Source organism: Leopardus geoffroyi, chromosome X (assembly GCF_018350155.1).
Source record: "Leopardus geoffroyi isolate Oge1 chromosome X, O.geoffroyi_Oge1_pat1.0, whole genome shotgun sequence".
In the NCBI taxonomy this organism is placed as follows: domain Eukaryota; kingdom Metazoa; phylum Chordata; class Mammalia; order Carnivora; family Felidae; genus Leopardus; species Leopardus geoffroyi.
In genome coordinates this window covers 27,468,751-27,488,592 of record NC_059343.1, presented here as the reverse complement: position 1 = coordinate 27,488,592, position 19,842 = coordinate 27,468,751, and the positions used below count along the sequence as shown (strand labels likewise).

At 38.0% G+C, this 19,842-nt stretch overlaps 1 protein-coding gene across 11 annotated transcripts in view; it reads left to right on the top strand.

Annotated features, from left to right (window-relative positions):
- DMD (dystrophin) overlaps positions 1 to 19,842 on the top strand; it is a 2,127,700-nt gene that overhangs the window by 1,413,542 nt on the left and 694,316 nt on the right. For all 11 annotated transcript variants that reach the window (XM_045472664.1, XM_045472669.1, XM_045472671.1 and 8 more), the window contains one exon: positions 18,165 to 18,266. In XM_045472664.1, coding sequence (XP_045328620.1) covers positions 18,165 to 18,266 — 102 coding nt within the window. The remainder of the gene's footprint in view (positions 1 to 18,164; positions 18,267 to 19,842) is intronic.

Sequence of the window (19,842 nt, the reverse complement as noted above, 5' to 3'; positions counted from 1 at the left end):
AGAAATAAAATGGCTGGGTCAAGACAGCAGTTGTTATTTTAGCAAAAAATGGCCACATTGTACCTCATAGAGCCCTCCAATTGGTAATATGAAGGAGTTTTTTCCACACACCTTTGCAACTCAGTGTGTCGTCAACCTGTATGATCTTCGCTAAGCTAGAAAAAGTTGACATGTCACTGTAATTTTAATTTGTATTCTTCTTTTGAGTGAGGATGAATTTTTTTTCAGGATCAAAGAATGTTTTGGAATCCTTTATATTTTCTTTCTCGTTCACCATTTGTTTCATTCATTGTCAGTTTTTTTCCTATTAGGTTGTCTGTCTTTTTCTTATGGAGACAAATACAGCCTACAGCTTGAAGTAGAAACACGTTTTTTTTACAACAAGTATCCTAATGAGTGTTTCTTATGACAAATAGATTCTAGCCTTAAGGTTATAACCTGAAAATATTAAAGCAAACCTTTGATTTTTATGGGAATGATCTTTGCCTGCCTTAGCAAACAGTCCTGTACAGAAACTCAACATGATGACAAATTATAGAATAAACACAGATTTAATTTGGTTAAAAACTGGGAACAGGTATGTTAATATTTGCTTTCTTTTTCTATCAATCTAACAAGTATGGAATGGCTGTGACACAATTTGTCTTTCCAGATCCCCTATGTCAACTGACTCTCATTCTTTGAAAATACTCATTAGAGGAAGAAAACTTGTAGTCTGTCCCTGCATTGCACCTTTCAGCCAAGTCTTAAATAACTATTTGGAAGCTTAAAATTTCATTCCCACGTGCCTTTTTTCTTTGTGAAAACAAAACTGCACTTTTCCAATCTTCCAGACCACCCACAGAGGTTCTCCACTTGACTTGCCAGCTTTATTAGTGTCCTAAGATATAATTGATCTAGATCGAGCGAGTTCATTCTGAGGAGCTGGGGACTTTGTAATCTCTTTGCTCATCTTGGACACCAGGTCCCCTCATTGCTATTTGTTTTATTCTTTGTAGTCAGACTGTCATTCCTCTTGACCTGCAGAAGCCCCAATAGGAATTACACGGTTCCCACTGTCATCTTCCATTCACCAGTATGATACCATCTCCTCAGAAAGCAGACCCCTCCTTTACTTGATCGTTCTACTGCTCCAAATATTTTGTCACCCTAACTCGTTTTTATATTTTCTTGAAATCATGTTTTACTGAACTACAATTGTAATTTTTGACTTACCAGTCTGGTTCTCTGTTAAAAGCAAATCTTTGTGCTGTTAAAAGCAAGTTTACATAATGATACGTTGGAGTAGGTTGTATGAGAACATCGGAAGCAACGTTATCCTTATTTCTTAATATCCTTCAAAAGAAAGCTGTGCTCTGCATGTGGATGCCATCCCTTTCTGAGTATGTGTGGAGGAGAAAGATGGGAACACTTCCATTCTTTTTCAAACAACTTCTGTTGATGGGGGGTGGGAGGGAGGGAAGGGTGGGGGATGGGTATTGAGGAGAGCACCTTTTGGGATGAGCACTGGGTGTTGTATGGAAACCAATTTGACAATAAATTTCATATATTGAAAACAACAACAACAACCACAACAACAACTTCTGTTTAAGTTAATGAATGGACCACCTGGTTTACCAACTATATTGTCCGAGGGGTGGCTTATTTGGCAGACAGAACACAGGGTAGAATCCGTGGAAGTTAAATGAGAAAGGTTCTGAACATGGAAGTTACCACCCTTGGTGGCGGTGGGTATTGGTAGAAAATAGCAGGCTGAGATTTCGGGTAATTCAGAAATGTTGTGCACTTGCAATTTAGAATACTCAAAACGGTACCATTTTTCTAATAACTTAAAAAAAAAGGTACAACCACCTTTCTCGTCTGATTCCAAAAGCTATATCCATGAAGCTGTTTACTCATAAAGGTGTGTCATTGAAAGATACGTGTTATATCCATAAGGTAAGTATGGAAATGAGTTAAAATTCTAGGGTTAACTTTTATCGATTCTAAATGCTAGTATACACGATCTAGGACCATGCTTCTCAAACTTTAAGGTGGGTGGAATAAGCTAAGGATCTTGTTAAAATGCAGTTTCCTGGTGATACTCACACTGCCAGTCTAGGAACTAGACTTTGAAAAACATAGTCATAAATATAATAAATATGCAGGAAGAATTATATAAACGATGTAAATAACTTAGGGTCATATATTCAATTACACAAATGCAGCTTTATTTATTCCTCACTGACCTTCATACATTTCTCCCATGTTGAGTAGTGAGAAAAAAGGATCTCAGTCAGAAACAATTGTACCAGTCTCTTCATATGAGTTTACCAGTCTCTTGAATAAATCGCCAGTCTTTCAAACTCCCTAGCTCTCCTCTTGCTCCTCTCTAGGATGGCATCTGGATGGATAGGTGAAATAAAATTACCTGGGGTACGTGACCTTCAGTCCCCCTGCATGTCTCTGTACTCTCCTTGACTCTCTGGTCTCTGCACCGATGCCCCTTGTCTGCCTGATACCTACCCTCCTGACCCCATAACTGTGAATTGGTATTTTCATCAGAAAATGCTGTGCTCTGCTCATTAAACTGTACTGGTTGCTAAAGGAGTCCTTAAATAAGTGACTTCCACTGAAGAGCACTTAGAATTCTAAATATATAATTATGACATCTCTAAAAGCAAATGTGCCTATCATTATGGGTAAGGATGACTGCCAAGAAGTTATAGCAACATAAAGCCACTCAATACCCTTTTTTTATGGGGGTGGGGGAGGATATGGACTTGTTTTTCACAGAACATTGTATCAGTCGCTGTGGGAAAAAATTTAAAAAAAGAGAACCTACAGCCATAATCTTTGTGATTTTACTTAAAAAGGAGAAGAAAAGATAAACAGAGGGAAGGAGAAAAATCATTTAGCACCAAAAATAACGCTTTCAGGAATACTTATTTTAAATAAAGCTGTTTTACTATTCAATTGCCATCCCATAAATTTATATAAACTTCTGCTCATATTTGAGAGTTAAAAAAAAAATTACCAGAATGATTGGTGGAAATTAATTTAGAGATGAACGTTTCTGATGAAATTCTGTAACATTCTCAAAATAAAGTTTTAAGGAATACTTGAAATAGTCAAATTCAGAATAAAGTTAGATGGTGGTAATGAGGAAATACATCACAAGTCACATGATTCTTCCTATTGAACATGTAAGCAAATTTTGTGCACTAGGTTTGCTTAGAAACGCCACGGTGATATTGTTTCTTAACTATGCACTTCTCTACATTAAGATTTCACTTATATTAATTTACATGGCATTGAAAATAAGAGTGTATTATAAATCTAATTAACAGATATAATCCTATGTTGTAAAAGTCCTCCTATCACCTAATAGACAAAGTTAGGTGATGTTACTACTGTAGTTAGCTGTACTTGACTTAGAAATCACCTTTGTATTCCAAATACTTCCAAATTGCCGCATATCTGCTGTTCTCCTTGTCATACCTTTCTCTCATTCTTTCTGGCTCACCCTTGAGAGCAGTAATGTGTCTGGGCTCAATCATTCATATATAGGAAATATATATATATATTTATATATTTTTTGTAATATAATATAATATGATATAATATATATATTATAATATATATTATATATGTATTATGGAATATATGTATATATAATATATATGGAATATATGTATATATAATATGAATATTATATGGAATTATATATATTATGAAAGATACTAAATACTCGGATATGTATCAGATCTGTATTTTGAAAAAGAGACACATTGGTTGTACTTTAACTACTTAAATTATCATCCATTGTAAATGTATTTACGTTGCTATGTCATTCCAGTGATTTCAATAAACAGATCAATATATTAAAAACTTGGAGATGGCATATATAAAAAATACTTCTGAAGCCATAGCTTCCAACTTCTGAATACCTCGTTGCCTCCTCTGGACTTAATGAATATTCAGCAATTACTGATCCTAAGAAGGCACAAAGTATATAGTCAATAAAAGCACCCATAATTCTTTAACTTACAGTGTTTTAATCATAGTTTGAATCATTTAAGTTTTTTTTAATGTTTATTTATTTTTGAAGGTGGGCGAGTGCAGCGAGGGAGGGAGACACAGAATCTGAAGCAGACTCTAGGCTCTGACTTCACAGCACAGATCCTGATGCAGGGCTCAAACTCATGAACTTTTGAGATCATGACGTGAGCCGAAGTCAGACGCTTAACCGACTAAGCCACCCAGGCATCCCATTAGTCATTTTAATTTTAAGGTTAACTCAAACTGCGTTTATAATAACTGGTTAGGGGCGCCTGGGTGGCGCAGTCAGCTAAGCGTCTGACTTCAGCCAGGTCACGATCTCGCGGTCCGTGAGTTCGAGCCCCGCGTCAGGCTCTGGGCTGATGGCTCAGAGCCTGGAGCCTGTTTCCGATTCTGTGTCTCCCTCTCTCTCTGGCCCTCCCCCGTTCATGCTCTGTCTCTCTCTGTCCCAAAAATAAATAAACGTTGAAAAAAAAATTATAATAACTGGTTATGTAGCATGCTGGTCATTATAATGATATTGATTTTCTTAAAATTAATAACCATTAAATATTCAAAAGGCAAAAAATGTGGTAGCACTCACTAGAATGTATAGGATACAACAAAAATTCTACTTATTGACCTATGAAATCACAAAACCATGTGGGCATACTACTGATTTTCAAGATTGATTTGAGAAAACTTCTGTGAATAACATGTAGAGAAAATGTGGATAGATAGGCGTCTCTGTCTTTTAAATTATCTGATGAGGTAGGTGATAAGGAACACAAAATTAATAACTCATGGTAACATTTATTACAATATATCTTCTAGTATTAGCATAGTAATAAGTATTAGTGATTTGCATAATTGGAGAGATAACACGAGTACAAAATTTTACGCACATGCTTCTGTGCTTCACTCAAAAGTAAGCAGATGTTATCTGAGATATTATACTGTGTGTGCCATTATAGCTGAAGTCAGATTTATTAAAGACGGTATTATCTCTATTATCTTTAATATCTTCGGTGGTTCAGTTATGAATAGAAGCATTAACATTGCTTATGACTAAGTTAGATGAAATTTTGGACACCATACAAAATAACAATCATTTAAAGTAGATTTAGAAAAGAGAAGTGACCTGTTAAAGGTATTTCTGATTTGAATAAGAACAAAACCATCAATAGGGTTATAAGATTAGAAATGAATGATCATTAGGTTGTTTCTAGTTTTTTACTAATGTAAACAAAGCCGAAAGAACATTGTTTGCAGGTCTCCTCATAAACCCATGTGACAATCCCTAGAAGTAGAACTGCTGACTCGTTAGAGTAGTCGCATCTTTATTACATATTGTAAATTGCTTTCCACCAGCAGCAGGAAATGACATGAATTTAGTATTTGAATTTGCATATCCCTGGTTAAACAACGTTTCATGTTTGTTGGTCATTCAGATTTTTCCTTCTATGAGTTGACTCTTCAAATACTTTGCCCAGTTTTCAATCGGGTTGTTACAAATTAATATGAGTTCTCTGTATATTCGGGATTCTAACAGTTATATGTATCTGAAATACAGGTTCACAATTCCTTATCCAAAACCTTATCGTTGACTTTGTAGGAGGCCGATGAAAATGTTCACCTAGAGCGGTAGAAGTCATGGAGAGTTACAGGAGTACAAATATTATGTTTGGCAGGCTGAACGTAAACCTGGGACTCAAGATGAAAACTGACATGTTGTGTGAACCAAAGAAGGGGCTTTATTCCATCATGGGTTTCTTTCCTTGATTTCAGAAACCCTCCTGTTTGCCTTGTTTTTCATACATGTTTAAGGAAAGGCTATTCCTAAGAGAAACCTCAGACTTTCTTGTTGATATTTTTTTAAACCCAAGTTTAATTCAGTTATCCTTTTGATTGCTTGTGCTTATGGAAGAATTTAGAAAGAGCTGTTTTAGATAATAACTCTAATTTTGGTATAGCACTTAGTAGTAAAAAAAAAAAACAAAGCATCTTTAATTTTATCTGAAGTGCGTCAATCATGAAGTCAGAGTTGAATTGCTTTTTTCTTTTTTAATGTTCTTTTTTATTACTGAAATGTGGTTGACCTACAATATTGTATTAGTTTCAGGTGTACTGAATTACTCTTTGCTTTTATTGAAAATTACCCTAACTGCTCTTTTATATATATATTTTTTGAGAGAGAGAGAGAGAGAGAGCGAGCGAGCACAGGTGGAGGAGGGGCAGAGAGAGAGATTGAGAGAGAGAATCCCAAGCAGGCTCAGCGCTGTCAGCACAGAGCCCAGTGCAGGGTTTGATCCCACAAACCGTGAGATCGTGGGCTGAGCCAAAAGCAAGAGTCAAATGCTAACTGACTGAGCTACCAGGTGCCCCTATTTTATATTTTAAAAAGCAGGTCCTGGTGTTGAATAATACTTACATTGAGAAAACTATCCAGACTTCAAGACCTCTGTCCAATGACCACGTGGCTAGTAATTTAGCATTGTGCTATATCAGTTTAAAATAATGCAGGTATTATGGCCAAGGTGAATGTGAAATGCAAGGTCTCATATGCCTCTGTATTCCATAGAATCCACCGTGTTCCTTGATCCATGTGGGTATTTGAAGGAGTATTCCTAGGAATAATTCAGCCAGAAACTGAAACCTACATTTTTAGAGTTCATCCGAACCGCATTCAAATGTGGTTTCAAAGTCATAGTGTGAATACTAGTGCATCTGAACAAATATGTATAAAAGATGCCATTACAGACAGCATTCCGTACGAGAAAGAGGAGAGAAAGGACACTTACATTAAATCACACTATTTCATGTACTCCAGGGGAGTTTGTCAATGTCTGGAGATTTTTTTGGTTCTCACGTCTGGAAGAGCTGGGAGTGTTACTGGCATCTTGTGAATCGGGACCAGGGATGCCGTAAAACATCCTATAATAGAAGGGCAGCTCCCTACAACAAATAACTATTCGGGCCAAAACGTCAGTAGTGCTGAGGTTGGAAAACCCTAATTTAAACCAAAATCATACATTAGTCAAAAATATTTTGTTCTGGTTCCAAACCCTGTGATTTCGCAAAGAAAATCTAACTGTATATATGGATTATACTTAAATTCACGGAACATATAGTATCATAATTAAGTATTCAGGACATGTGTCAGACAGACCAGGGTTCAAATCTTATATCTACCATTTGTTAGCTTGCGCCTTAGGCAAGTATCCTCACCTCTTGTGACTCTGGTTTTTGTTTTTTTTTTAATCTGAATAAATGACAGTAATGTGTGGTGAAAGGCTCTGCGGTGGAGATTGAGTGAGATTAATTAGGATGATTTATGTTAAGTGCAGAGCGCAATGTTTGTACTTAGTAAATTCTCAATAAATGTTAGCAGTTAGTATTACCTTTGCATATACTAAATCATTTGATCCTGACGTCCTATGAATATCCCGGTCACATGCCATATTTCACTGCTTCGAACACACCATTGATTAGAATATGTACCATTATTTTATCTGTCACTAAGAAAGAGGTGCTGTCAGTTAGACTATGACGCACCATCATTTATCAAATGTGTCTCAATTTTAGAGCAATTAATTTGTGACAATAAAATGCGGGTCCTAGACATGAGTATTATAAAGCCCATCAGTGAGTCTTGCTGGTTGCAACTGAATGAGGTTACTGTTAGCCACATTCAGCTTCAAATTCACTTCACAGGGAACAGGAACAGAGAAACAGCCCCCCAGAAAGGCAGGATCAGGATTACAATTCACAGCAGTTTGTGCAGCATTCACAGAGCTTTCCAAGAGGTGGTTTTTTTTTTTTTTTTTTTTTTTTTTTTTTTGTCTTTTTCTTTTTTGCAGCCTCTGCCCACTCCCAGATGACAGATCAGGTGTAAAGAAAGGAGACGCACGGGGAGCTGCTGGGTCAACTCTGACCTAGAAGTTTAATGTGCCCCAGGAGCCAATGTCTTATGACATAGATAGAGTTTCCAAGATCCATGAAAGGTACATTTTCAGTTATAAGAGTCACTCGGCTTAGGGGATCCCCAAAAGTATGGCTTTCCGGGAGACATTGGTAGTTCAAAAGTAGAAGTCCTAAGCCAGGTGTAATTTACCAATCAGGTTTTGGTTTTTGTTTTTTTAGCGGTAGCGATGTTGCCCTACTAAACACAGTTGACATTCCACCATTGTCAGGCTTCCACGTAGAAAACAGCTAGAAAGTTCTCCAAAGGTCAACTTTTCATGCACAGGGGCAAAATGCTCTGTAATCCTATCTGTAGTTCTAACTCATTTTATAACTCAGGATACTAAAACTCAGAGAATTTAAGTGACTTGCCCCAACTCATGAATCACAAAGCCTAGAACCCAGATGATCTCGTCCCTGATCTGATTCCTTCCACCAACCCTGTAATACAATACACCAAAGCAGGAGTCAGCAAGCGATCGTGCAATGGACACATTCAGTCCACCACCTGTTTTTGTACACAAAGTGTTATTGGAACACGATCATGCTCATTTGTTTACATTACCTATGTTTGCTTTCACGCTGCACTGGCAGAATTCAGGTAGGACAGGCACCATATGGCCTGGGAAGCCTAAGTATTTACTGTCTGGCCCCTTCTAGAAAATGTTTGTTAGGCCCTGCTCCAAAGTATAACTGTAAATTGTTTGACTATCTCTATGAGTCTGTATGAGGAGATAAAAGGCAAAATATGTTTCTCATGTTTTATCTTTAAAAATAACTACCCATATAATTTTTCTGTGCACCTGAAGGTTTTTAGAGTCGCAAATCCCAAACCTAACCATTTCTCTACATCAGTGGTTGGCTAACTTTTTTCTGTAAGGGATCAGATAGCAAAGGTTTTAGAATATATTTTGGGATTTATGGGCCATATGGTGTCTGTTGAAAATAATCAACTCATGCCAGGATCAGAACTTATATAGCTGGGCCTAAGAGCCCACAGTCTTTAGCACTAAGGACTTTGGAACCTGGTAAAACCTGGGGAGTGCCACTCTCAAGAAATGAGTCTGGTTAAAGTACTGCTTTAACCAGATCAGAGAGATTTAGTCCTCATTTTAAAACTGTATGTGTAAAGATTTTCAGAATAAGTGTATCGGGTTTCCACAAACAAGTACTTCCTTCCAAGCAATGTGGCTTTAACTAACTCCCTTGGAAATGTGCTTATAACTATGGTCTCTTTTCTCCATCCCTTTGGTTTAATCTTAACACAGCAGTCAGAATGATAGGTTAAAAAATATGTCCGATCACATCACTCCTCTACTGAAGACCCTCCTATGGTTCCTAATCTCCCACAGAGTAAAGTGCCAAAGTCCTCATGCAGTTGCCCTGCAGGGCCTTATCCTTCCCAGCCTCTCAGGCCTCTGTCCTGCTCCTCTCCCCTTGCTCCCTCGGCTCCACTCGCCCAGGCTCCCTTATTTTTTTGTTGAACAGGCCAGACACATTGCCACCCCAGGGCCTTTGCACTCGCCGTTTCCTCTGCATGGATTGTGCTTCCCTGAGGGAGCCCCTCGATTTCTTCTTTCACTTCTAACTCATATTTATTCAAATAATCACCTTCTCAGTGAGGTTTTCCCTGGAAGCGGTTTCTCAGATACCCCCCTCCCATCCTTCCTTACCCCACACAGACATCTATCTCCACTTAAAGTTTTGGGTTCTTTTCCTCTTTAGCACTTTTTACCGTCTGATGGGCCATAATTTGTATTTTATTGTCCACCATCCCCATTAGAAGACAAGCCTCACGTGAACAGGAAAATAGTGTCTGTTTTAGTGACTGTTAAATATCCACTGCTTAAGCTGTTTATAACAAAATAGGTGTTTGAAGATTCAGTAAATATTTACTGAATGAATTAACACGTTGGGGATTTGTTGGTAAGATTTCTTTTGTCAGAATAAGTCTTCCCAAAAGACTCTGAAACCCCTTCGTCCTGAGTGGAGGGCTTCTGGATGTCAGTCTCATTACTTGATGGTCACACCTATCTCTACTCTTTTATTGGCCTTGAACGTTCCACGTATGTACCTTGGTAGATTATATCTTCTTAGTTTCATAACATTTGGCACTTTGAAAAATCAATACTGCATCATACTTTGTATATTTGGACAGATTATTTTTGAAATCCATAAATCTCTAAACCAGAAAAACAAGGCTCCCTTTGGTGGGCTGCCCTTGATTAGCTCAGAATGGAAAGAGAGAACCTGTCATTCTTTGTCAATCAGCGTGGCACGTGCTTGACAGCCGCGTTGCTGTGGTCTAGCAAACCTAATTGTAGATAAATAAAAGAACAGTCACCCAGTACGAGGGGAAAGAGAAAGAAAGGCAACTGCCCAATGTTGTGTTTTTCCATCCATCAGCCTTCATTTGTCAGAGTCTGCCTGACAATCTAGGCCGGAGAAGTCAGGCTCTAACACAATATTGATTCCATTTCATTTTTCGTTTCTTGCTGTCCTTTTTAGCAAACAGTTTGTATGTGGAATGAGAGATGGTGCAGTCGAAATATATGACCAGGGTACATTTATTTTAAAGGCTTACTTTGGTTTTTCATCCCAAGAACCCATATATTTTTTGTTTGTCTGTTTCACCATACTGTTGTAATTGTTAGCTCTTGCTGCAGTAACAAATAGCCCCCAAATCTCAGTGTTTTGTGACAACAAACATTTATTACTCACTCACGCGTCTGAGGAATAGCTGCATATTTACTCCACACTATGGATCACATTCAGGTTTTCTCATTCTGAACTTTCGATCTGCTCCAAATGTCTTCTTATTACAAAACCCAGGCTGTAAATACCAACTCTTATATGATGCATTATTCTTTCATGGTAGAAGATAGGAACTAGGGGTACTAGTTAATCTTGAATTGTCTTTAAAGACTCAGATCGGAGCTGTCATACAGTCTCTTTTGGTCATAGTTCATTGATCAGAGTAAGGCACATGGTAAAGACCAAAGTCAATGGGGAGGAAAACGTATTCACTGGCAGAGGAGCCATGTTTACAGAGGCAATGGATAATAATGAAGTAATAAACCGATCGTGGTATTCACAAACATCTTAGAATTTCGTTGATCCCCCGAATGCATTTTTTTTTACATTTTAACTTCTCTGAAATTGAGATGTATCTCATAGTAGAATCTACAAAGTGTAATTTTTTAGCTTTCGTAGCAGTTTATAAAGTAACAGTGGTCCTTAGAATCCATGATATCTTAGAGTTGATAGAAAACTTGTTGATTGTGAGGATTGACAAAATAGCCAAATGGCAGGAAATGCTCTTTATAAATTAGAAAACTAAGGGAATGGTTACTTAAGTTTGCTAAGGAAAAACTTGTCATTTTTCTCTTGAGTTTCTTTTTTCTTCACAAGCGGCATCCATGTCTCATTCATACCAGCTTATGTGAATTAAAAGCCATGCGTTAGATCTCAGCCATCTATTCATATATTCATATACATTCATTTTTAGAACATCAATTCAAACGCAAAGGGTAATTCCCTTATTTAAAATCCTTTTGTGGGTTCTCCACTAAGCTTCTGAGGGTAGCATAAGAGATGCTTCTTTCCTCTGGCTCTTGCCTTCTACTCCCCTACCATTTCTTTCCACTCCTCCACATGGGATCACCATGCTGCCTCTGGTTCCTGTCTTTGCATATCCCAGATTCCTTCTTGCAAGTGCTTTATACCATCCATCCTTTTGTCACACAGGTGCGTGCACTGTCTCCCTTCCAAGCCTTTGCTGCAGCCCTTTTTCCCCTGTGAGGCCTGCCCCTACCCTCTTGTTGCCCCTTGAGCACAGAACTCACCAGTTCCTTCTCTGTGCCCCAGTGTAAATTGCACTTTGCTGGCTCTTATGCCTGTTGCATTCTAAATTTCATATGTGATTGTCTTTGTCTTTCACAAGGGACTACCTCATGCCTCGTAGTATTCACGCTTCCTAGCCAAGACTTTGAAATATAGTAAATATTCAATAATGTTCATCAAATGAACAAATAATGAATGAATGTTGGAATATATGTGAAAAGGCTGTGTATATCCTCCTTATATTGTGATTATATATATGTGTATATATCAATATACCAATCATACATATATATACACATATTCACACATTCTAAGCTTAACACTAGGTAAAGTGATGGAGACACAATTAAAAATAAAAAAAGAAAACAAGGAAAAATGTCTTTCTGTTATACTTTCCTTAGAGGTAAATTTCCAGTTAAAAAACAGAGCAAGTACACATAACCATCTTAATATTAAATTAGAAATATAGTATTAAATGCATCAACTTGTAGGAAATGTAGGCATGCATTAATTTGCATTGGAATAGCTACTTTCACCCTCACAGGTGTTGTTTGTCTTTTTTCTTCACTAACCTTTGATTCGCTGCTTGTCAAACCAACAACTCCCAGTAATAGTAATATAGTTTCCTATGGAATAACTAAGACTGAAAATGCTTAGAAAGTCACTCCATTTGGAAAACTCATCAGGTCTGGATTTCAGAATACACCATGATCTTGTCCTAGTGACTATTAAGGAAGGATTATTCCCTATTCTCTAATCAATACAGATTATTTCCTTAAAATTATGCGTGAGATTGTAGTGAACCGCCAATACTGTGAAATGATGAAAATAAAACTCTGGTCACATCATAAGGGCCTTAACTCCTGGTTAAGAATAAGGCAGGGGAGAAAACCTAAATGGAAAGGTAAGGTGCTATTATTAGAGGTGACGTTATGGGGTTTGGGGTTTTTTGGGTTTTTTTTTTTTTGGTGGAAAATCTATGCAGACTTTCTTGTCTGAATGTTCTTTCAAGTCGAACACTTTCTACTTAGAAAAACTGGCCGCTATAATTAGCTATGTTTCCATTTTAGTGGCGACCTCCTTCACCTTACCTTAAATCATACAAAGATGTAAGGCCATTTGTGAGATAAAAGGTTTACTCAAACCAATTCTCTGACCTGGATATCATCAGTTTGGCAATCATAAATCCACAAAGAGACATCCTTGGTGTGATTTTTTTAAAGGCTGTGTAAGAATTTATTTCTTTTCTATGGAAAGAGACCAGATTTTCTCTCACGCCCTGGAAAGATGTTGCAAAATGTATTAGAGTTAAAGAGGAAGAGAAAAAAAAATAACACGGGATTAAGAAATATGGCTACCAATTTTAGCACACGCACACACACGCACTACATACAAAAGAGTAAGGGGTATAGTGGACGTTTAGTGGCAGTCGTTTCCTGGTTGTCGTCTCAACTCTGCCTTTTGCAAACTATGTAGTTTCAGAAAATTGACCCAGTCTCGCTCAGTTTCAGCACCTGTGAAATTAGATAATACCTTCTTATAGTATTGTTAAGTGGAAGGGAAAAACTATATGAAACACCCAGTGTTTGACACATAGTAAACTGTTAGCAGCTCTGGTTTATAAATATTGTTATAGCAGTTAATATCATTATAGCAGTTGCTTGACATTTTCAGCACAGCAAAGGATTTTAGCAGCGTTTTTTTATTTTTGCGGAGTCCTATGTTTCGGCTGGGATTTGTTTGCTTTGCTCTGCTTTCCATTTTTCCGTTTCAAGCTTTAAAATGCAGATATCAAAATGTTTTAGTTTAATTCACTTATACTTCCATTTTTCAAGATGATTTTCAGCTTCTTAGAGTGTATATTTCTCATACTAACTGAAGAAAAATATACTAAAGAATATTTTAAGTGAATTTAATTGGATTTAGTACAGTTGACCCTTCCAGCAATAATATTTGACCCTGAATAACTGACCTACCTTTTCACTAGTAAATTCACACTGCATATAAATGTCGTGAGGTAAAGTGTAGAGTTTTATTTTCAAAATGCTCTTTCTGAAGGGACTTATCAAAGGTGCGTGTGATTAGAGATCACGCTTTCCAAAACATTGCCAAGACATAACAGCAAAGAATTGAGAGCTGCCCACGATTCTTTCCCCATTGCTCTGTGTCTCTAGGACCAAGGTTACGTCTCGTCCAGGTGCTTAAACTCTTCATTATTTCATCGAAAGACGAAGAGATGACATTAGTGCTGAGAGAAGGACACGCTAATAGGAAACATTTCTATAAAGGGAAATGATGTGACTTTGCAGTGCTCATTCATCAGAGGACTAAATCTGGGGCTAACTCGATGGCCTGAAGAGGGGCTATCTTACCTCCTGTGGGTGCAAAACAGGGACATTTCACAAGGCAGGCCAACTTTTCCTCAGTCCATCTAGCAAGCGCTGGCTTCACATTCAGCTCTAAAGTAGTATCTGGGCGGCCTTAATGTCAGCCTTGCCGCTCTTTCTGTTCCTTTGCCAATGAAAATTTCATGAATTAAAACGTGTTTGGTGCCGAAGGGAATTCCTTGTAATATAAGAGGCAGTCTCCTAACTCGATTTGCCAGTGCCTCCTGAAGAGTAGCCTCAATGCTTTGTGATCTTTGGAACGATTTATTTGGGGTCGAACAAGAGGAGTGGGGAGAGAAAGATGGTAGTGTTCATCATTTGGCTGCAGGCCCAAACCATTGGTAAAATTATTGACTACCTGCGATCATTTTCTGAAGGTCTCGAATTTATACCGGATGCACTTATAAACAGGGTTTTTTTGAGATTTATTTTTATTTTTATTTTACCTTTTTTAATGTGAAATTTATTGTCAAATTGGTCTCCATACAACATGCAGCGCTCATCCCAACAGGTGCCCTCCTCCATGCCCATCACCCACTTTCCCCTCTCCCCCACCCCCCCATCAACCCTCAGTTTCTTCTCAGTTTTTAAGAGTCTCTTATGGTTTGCCTCCCTCCCTCTCTAACTTTTTTTTCTTCCCCTCCCCCTTGGTCTTCTGTTAAGTTTCTCAGGGTCCACATAGGTGTGAAAACATATGGCACTTACAACAATAGCCAAATTAGGGGAACAGTCTAAATATCCATCAACTGATGAATGGGTAAAGAAATTGTGGTTTAGATACACAATGGAATGCTACGTGGCCATGAGAAAGAATGAAATCTGGCCTTTCGTAGCAACGTGGATGGAACTAGAGAGTGTTATGCTAAGTAAAATAAGTTGTATAGAGAAAGACAGATACTTATAAACAGTTTTAAAGGAAGAAATGCCCAATTCTCACAAAGTATGCTCTGAATTTGGACTTGTTACAAGTTTGCAAGATTGTTTTAACGTTTTTTTATCGTAAGAAAGTTCTTTTTTTTTCTTGAGACTTAAGTTTCTTTTTTTAAATATGAAATTTATTGTCAAATTGGTTTCCATACAACACCCAGTGCTCATCCCTCAATACCCATCTCCCACCCACCCATCCCTCCCACCCCCCCATCAACCTTCAGTTTATTCTCAGTTTTTAAGAATCTACGGTTTGCCTCCTTCCCTCTCTAACTTTTTTCCCCCTTCCCCTCCCCCATGGTCTTCTGTTAAGTTTCTCAGGATCCACATAGGAGTGAAAACATATGGTATCTGTCTTTCTCTGTATGACTTATTTCACTTAGCATCACACTCTCCACTTGCTTGCACGTTGCTACAAAGGGCCATATTTCATTCTTTCTCATTGCCACGTAGTACTCCATTGTGTATATAAACCACAATTTCTTTACCCATTCATCACTTGATGGACATTTAGGCTCTTTCCGTAGTTTGGCTATTGTTGAAAGTGCTGCTTTAAACATTGGGGTACACGTGCCCCTATGCATCAGCACTCCTGTTTCCCTTGGGTAAATTCCTAGCAGTGCTATTGCTGGGTCATAGGGTAGATCTATTTTTAATTTTCTGAGGAACCTCCACACTGTTTTCCAGAGAGGCTGTACCAGTTTGCATTCCCACCAACAGTGCAAGAGGGTTCCCGTTTCTCCACATCCTCGCCAGCATCTATAGTCTTTTGATTTGTTCATTTTAGCCACTCTGACCAGCGTGAGGTGATATCTCAGTGTGGTTTTGATTTGTATTTCCCTGATGAGGAGTGACCTTGAGCATCTTTTCATGTGCCTGTTGGCCGTCCCGATGTCTGCTTTAGAAAAGCGTCTATTCATGTCTTCTGCCCATTTCTTCACTGGATTATTTGTTTTTCGGGTGTGGAGTTTGGGGAGTTCTTTATAGAATTTGGATACTAGCCCTTCGTCTGATATGTCATTTCCAAATATCTTTTCCCATTCCGTTGGTTACCTTTTAGTTTTTGTTGATTGTTTCCTTTGCAGTGCAGAAGCTTTTTATCTTCATGAGGTCCCAATAGTTAATTTTTGCTTTGAATTCCCTTACCTTTGGAGATGTGTCAAGTAAGAAATTGGTGTGGCTGAGGTCAGAGAGGTTTTTTCCTGCTTCTTCCTCTAGGGTTTTGATGGTTTCCTGTTTCACATTCAGGTCCTTCATCCATTTTGAGTTTATTTTTGTGTATGGTGTAAGAAAGTGGTCTAGTTTCTTTCTTCTCTAAGTTGCTGTCCAGTTCTCCCAGTACCATTTGTTAAAGAGACTGTCTTTTTTCCATTGGATACTCTTTTCTGCTTTGTCAAAGATTAGTTGGCCATACATTTGTGGGTCCAATTCTGGAGTCTCTATTCTATTCCACCGGTCTAAGTGTCTGTTTTTGTGCCAATACCATGCTGTCTTGATGATGACAGCTTTGTAGTAGAGGTTCAAGTCTGGGATTGTGATGCCTCCCGCTTTGGTCTTCTTCAATATTACTTTGGCTGTTCAGGGTCTTTTGTGGTTCCATTCAAATTTTAGGATTGCTTGTTCTAGCTTCGAGAAGAATGCTGGTGCAATTTTGATTGGGATTACATTGAATGTGTAGATTGCTTTGGGTAGTATTGACATTTTAACAGTATTTATTCTTCTAATCCATGAGCATGGAATGTTGTTCCATTTTTGTCATTAAAAGTTGTTGTAAGGTTTTATTTCTTCTATAATTATTGTTCTTGAAGGTGGTGTGCATGTGTGTGTGCGTGTGTGTAAGTATGTGTGTTGCACACATACCCATTAATGCACGGGGTTAGTCTTAATGTCCACCTTCCACTGGTATTTATTATAATAAGAACCAAAGAAATAATCCTTTTCAAGAGGATGTGCTAAACACCCATACATGGCAAGACACCATACTGTGCCATATAAGTTACAGTAATTTGGATTCAGAGGACTCCCTGTTCTGATGGGCTGAGAGAGAAAGATACAAACAGAGTATATAAAGGAAGCAATGACATGAAGACACGTACACACAGCAGTACTGGGAGGCGACAGGGTAGGAGAGGGAGGAAGGGAGATATGGGTTAATCAGGAGTTGCTATCTGGGGAAGATTGCCCAGGCCCTGACTGACGCCTGACATTGATTAATCGATATTCCATCCTGGTGTTTAACAAGTGTTCCATCCAAAAAGTCTTCTGTAATATTTAACTTCACTTCCTTCAGCTTCAATTTATGCACATTTCTTTTGTTCTCTCTTCAAGCGAGCTAGACAGCGGCCAATAACAAAACACTTTATATTCATATCTAAAGAGGTTTTTGTTTGTTTGGTCCTTCTTCAGTCTTCTCTAGATTAAGGGAAACAAACAAGTTTTTTTTTTTTTTTTTAATAATTAAATCATTCCTCAAAAGGCCTTTTTAATTTGACTGCTTAATAATTAATAAGCCTTGACATTGAGCTTTAAGTGTTTACTCTTTGGAAAGAAACTTAATCTTGACAGTGATGTGGGAAGAATTATTTGGTTTTATTTTGAAACGAAATTTTGGATCCAAAGCCCAAGAGAATCCTGTTAAAATAAGGAGTCTGCAAAGTAAAATGAACATTAGGATTACGGAGATTACTGAAGTTAACAATAGCACTTATCCATGTTAATCGTATTCATAAATCATATTTCTCATTGCATTCGAGTGATTTTGAAAACCAAAGCTACTGTCTGTGTTTCTATTGAATAGTATTAGGATATGATTCGGGAAGACTTCAGATAAATATTTTCAATGTTAGTACCTTTCCCAAAGGCCTCTCTTTCTTTCCTCGGCGCTAAAGCTACCTTTGTGTGCCCCCACGTACCATGCAGAAATTGGTCTGCAATACATGTGGAGTCTCCAAGGGTATATTTAAATTTAGTAATTTTATTGCTAACTGTGAAGTTCACCTGCACTGTATGTGTTCTTTTCCCCAGGAAATTGAAGTAGCAGTTCAAGCTAAACAGCCGGATGTGGAAGGGATTTTGTCTAAAGGGCAGCATTTGTACAAGGAAAAACCAGCCGCTCAGCCAGTGAAGGTAATGAAGCGATATCCATTACCTCATAATGGGTTATGCTTCCCCTGTTGTACATTTGCCACTGACGTGGTCTATTTATAATCAATGAAATAACTTGTAAAGAAATATCGCCCATGCCGCAACAGCAGAGGCTGAGCTGTCTTTTTGATCAACATATCCTATTTATATATTGTGATCTTAAGGCTATTAACGAGTCATTGCATTAAAGGACTCATTTCTGTCCCGGTGTGCTGCCATCCATACAGAAAGTAGTCCCACCTTCAAGGTAGATTAAATTCTTTAGGCTTTATTGCTTTGCTTGCCAGCCTTGATGCTTTTCATATTGTTTGGCTTAATTCAAATCAAGCTACTGCATCATACTGTCTGTCTCCACCAGCTGTAAAGAATCACAATACGGTCCATGACCTTTCTTTTCTCTGTGACACTCTTTTCGTATGAAAGAGGAAAATTGGCATTTGGGCTTTAGTACTTTATTGGGTCAAGAATCTTTAGTGAAATGTCATGTAATTGCTTCTCTCTTTGGTAAAAAAACAGGCCTGGGAGAAAGCTTTCTACTTCTTTCCTTTCCTCACGTGCGTTTCGAAGTCTAGGACGCATTTATTCGCAGGCTATTACGTGAGGAGAGAAATGGAAAGCCAAAAACAATGGCTAATCAATGGCTTCCATTTGCAAATGAGAGTCCAGTGATAAATAGACGGTAGGTATAGGTTACCTTATTTTCTCTACCTGACCAAAATTACAATGGCTCCCATTATGATGAAGGTTCCTGAGAGCCTGTAATGGTGGCTGTTTATTGATCAGTCCTGGTTTCTCTAGCTAACATTGCAGGCTGAGATTCAGTGAGCCTCACCCTCATGTTTAAAACTGCTCTAAAGCAGTGCAGGTCAATAACCTCATTATACAGAACTAGTTTGTCCTTGCAAACAACATTACCATGACCTAGACTCTGTCTCTAAGGTCACCGCTTCTGTGTGGCCCAAGCTTCATTTCTAAAAATTGTTTGTTTTTCTTACAGTTTACAAGGGCCTTTTCCTTAGGTAAATGTAAAGTTTTAGCTGAAACATATGTCCAATCACCAGATACTAAAAGGCACAGATTTGTTTGTAGATACCGATAGACATTTATTCAGGAAGACATTGTCACCATTCCTTACATCCAAAACAATGATAATAATTTGCATCCAATTCCAAGCCTGGTATGACAGTATTCACGAGGTAACACTGTGTCCAGTATTTAGAATGGAGAGCTGGCGAAGGCCCCGAAAGCAGCAAATTTCCAGTGTTTCTGCTGGAAATGTACACTCTCCAGAAAGCCACTCCCTAAGCAGACCCTTTCCTTCGTTATCAGAGGGACTCTGGTAGCAAGCAGTGAAACAAATAAACGGACCATTCCATAGGTCTACTCTGTCTACTCTTGTTTGATTGTCAAAGACTCCGTGCCGGGTTTGGCGCAATTTTCTTTTATTTTTGTGCCTTTGTAAAAAAACAAAACAAAACAAAACAAAAACAGAGGGAAAATTCTTAATTGAAAGCCGATGAGAATTTTTTTTTTTTCATCCTATGTAAACAATCCAAGC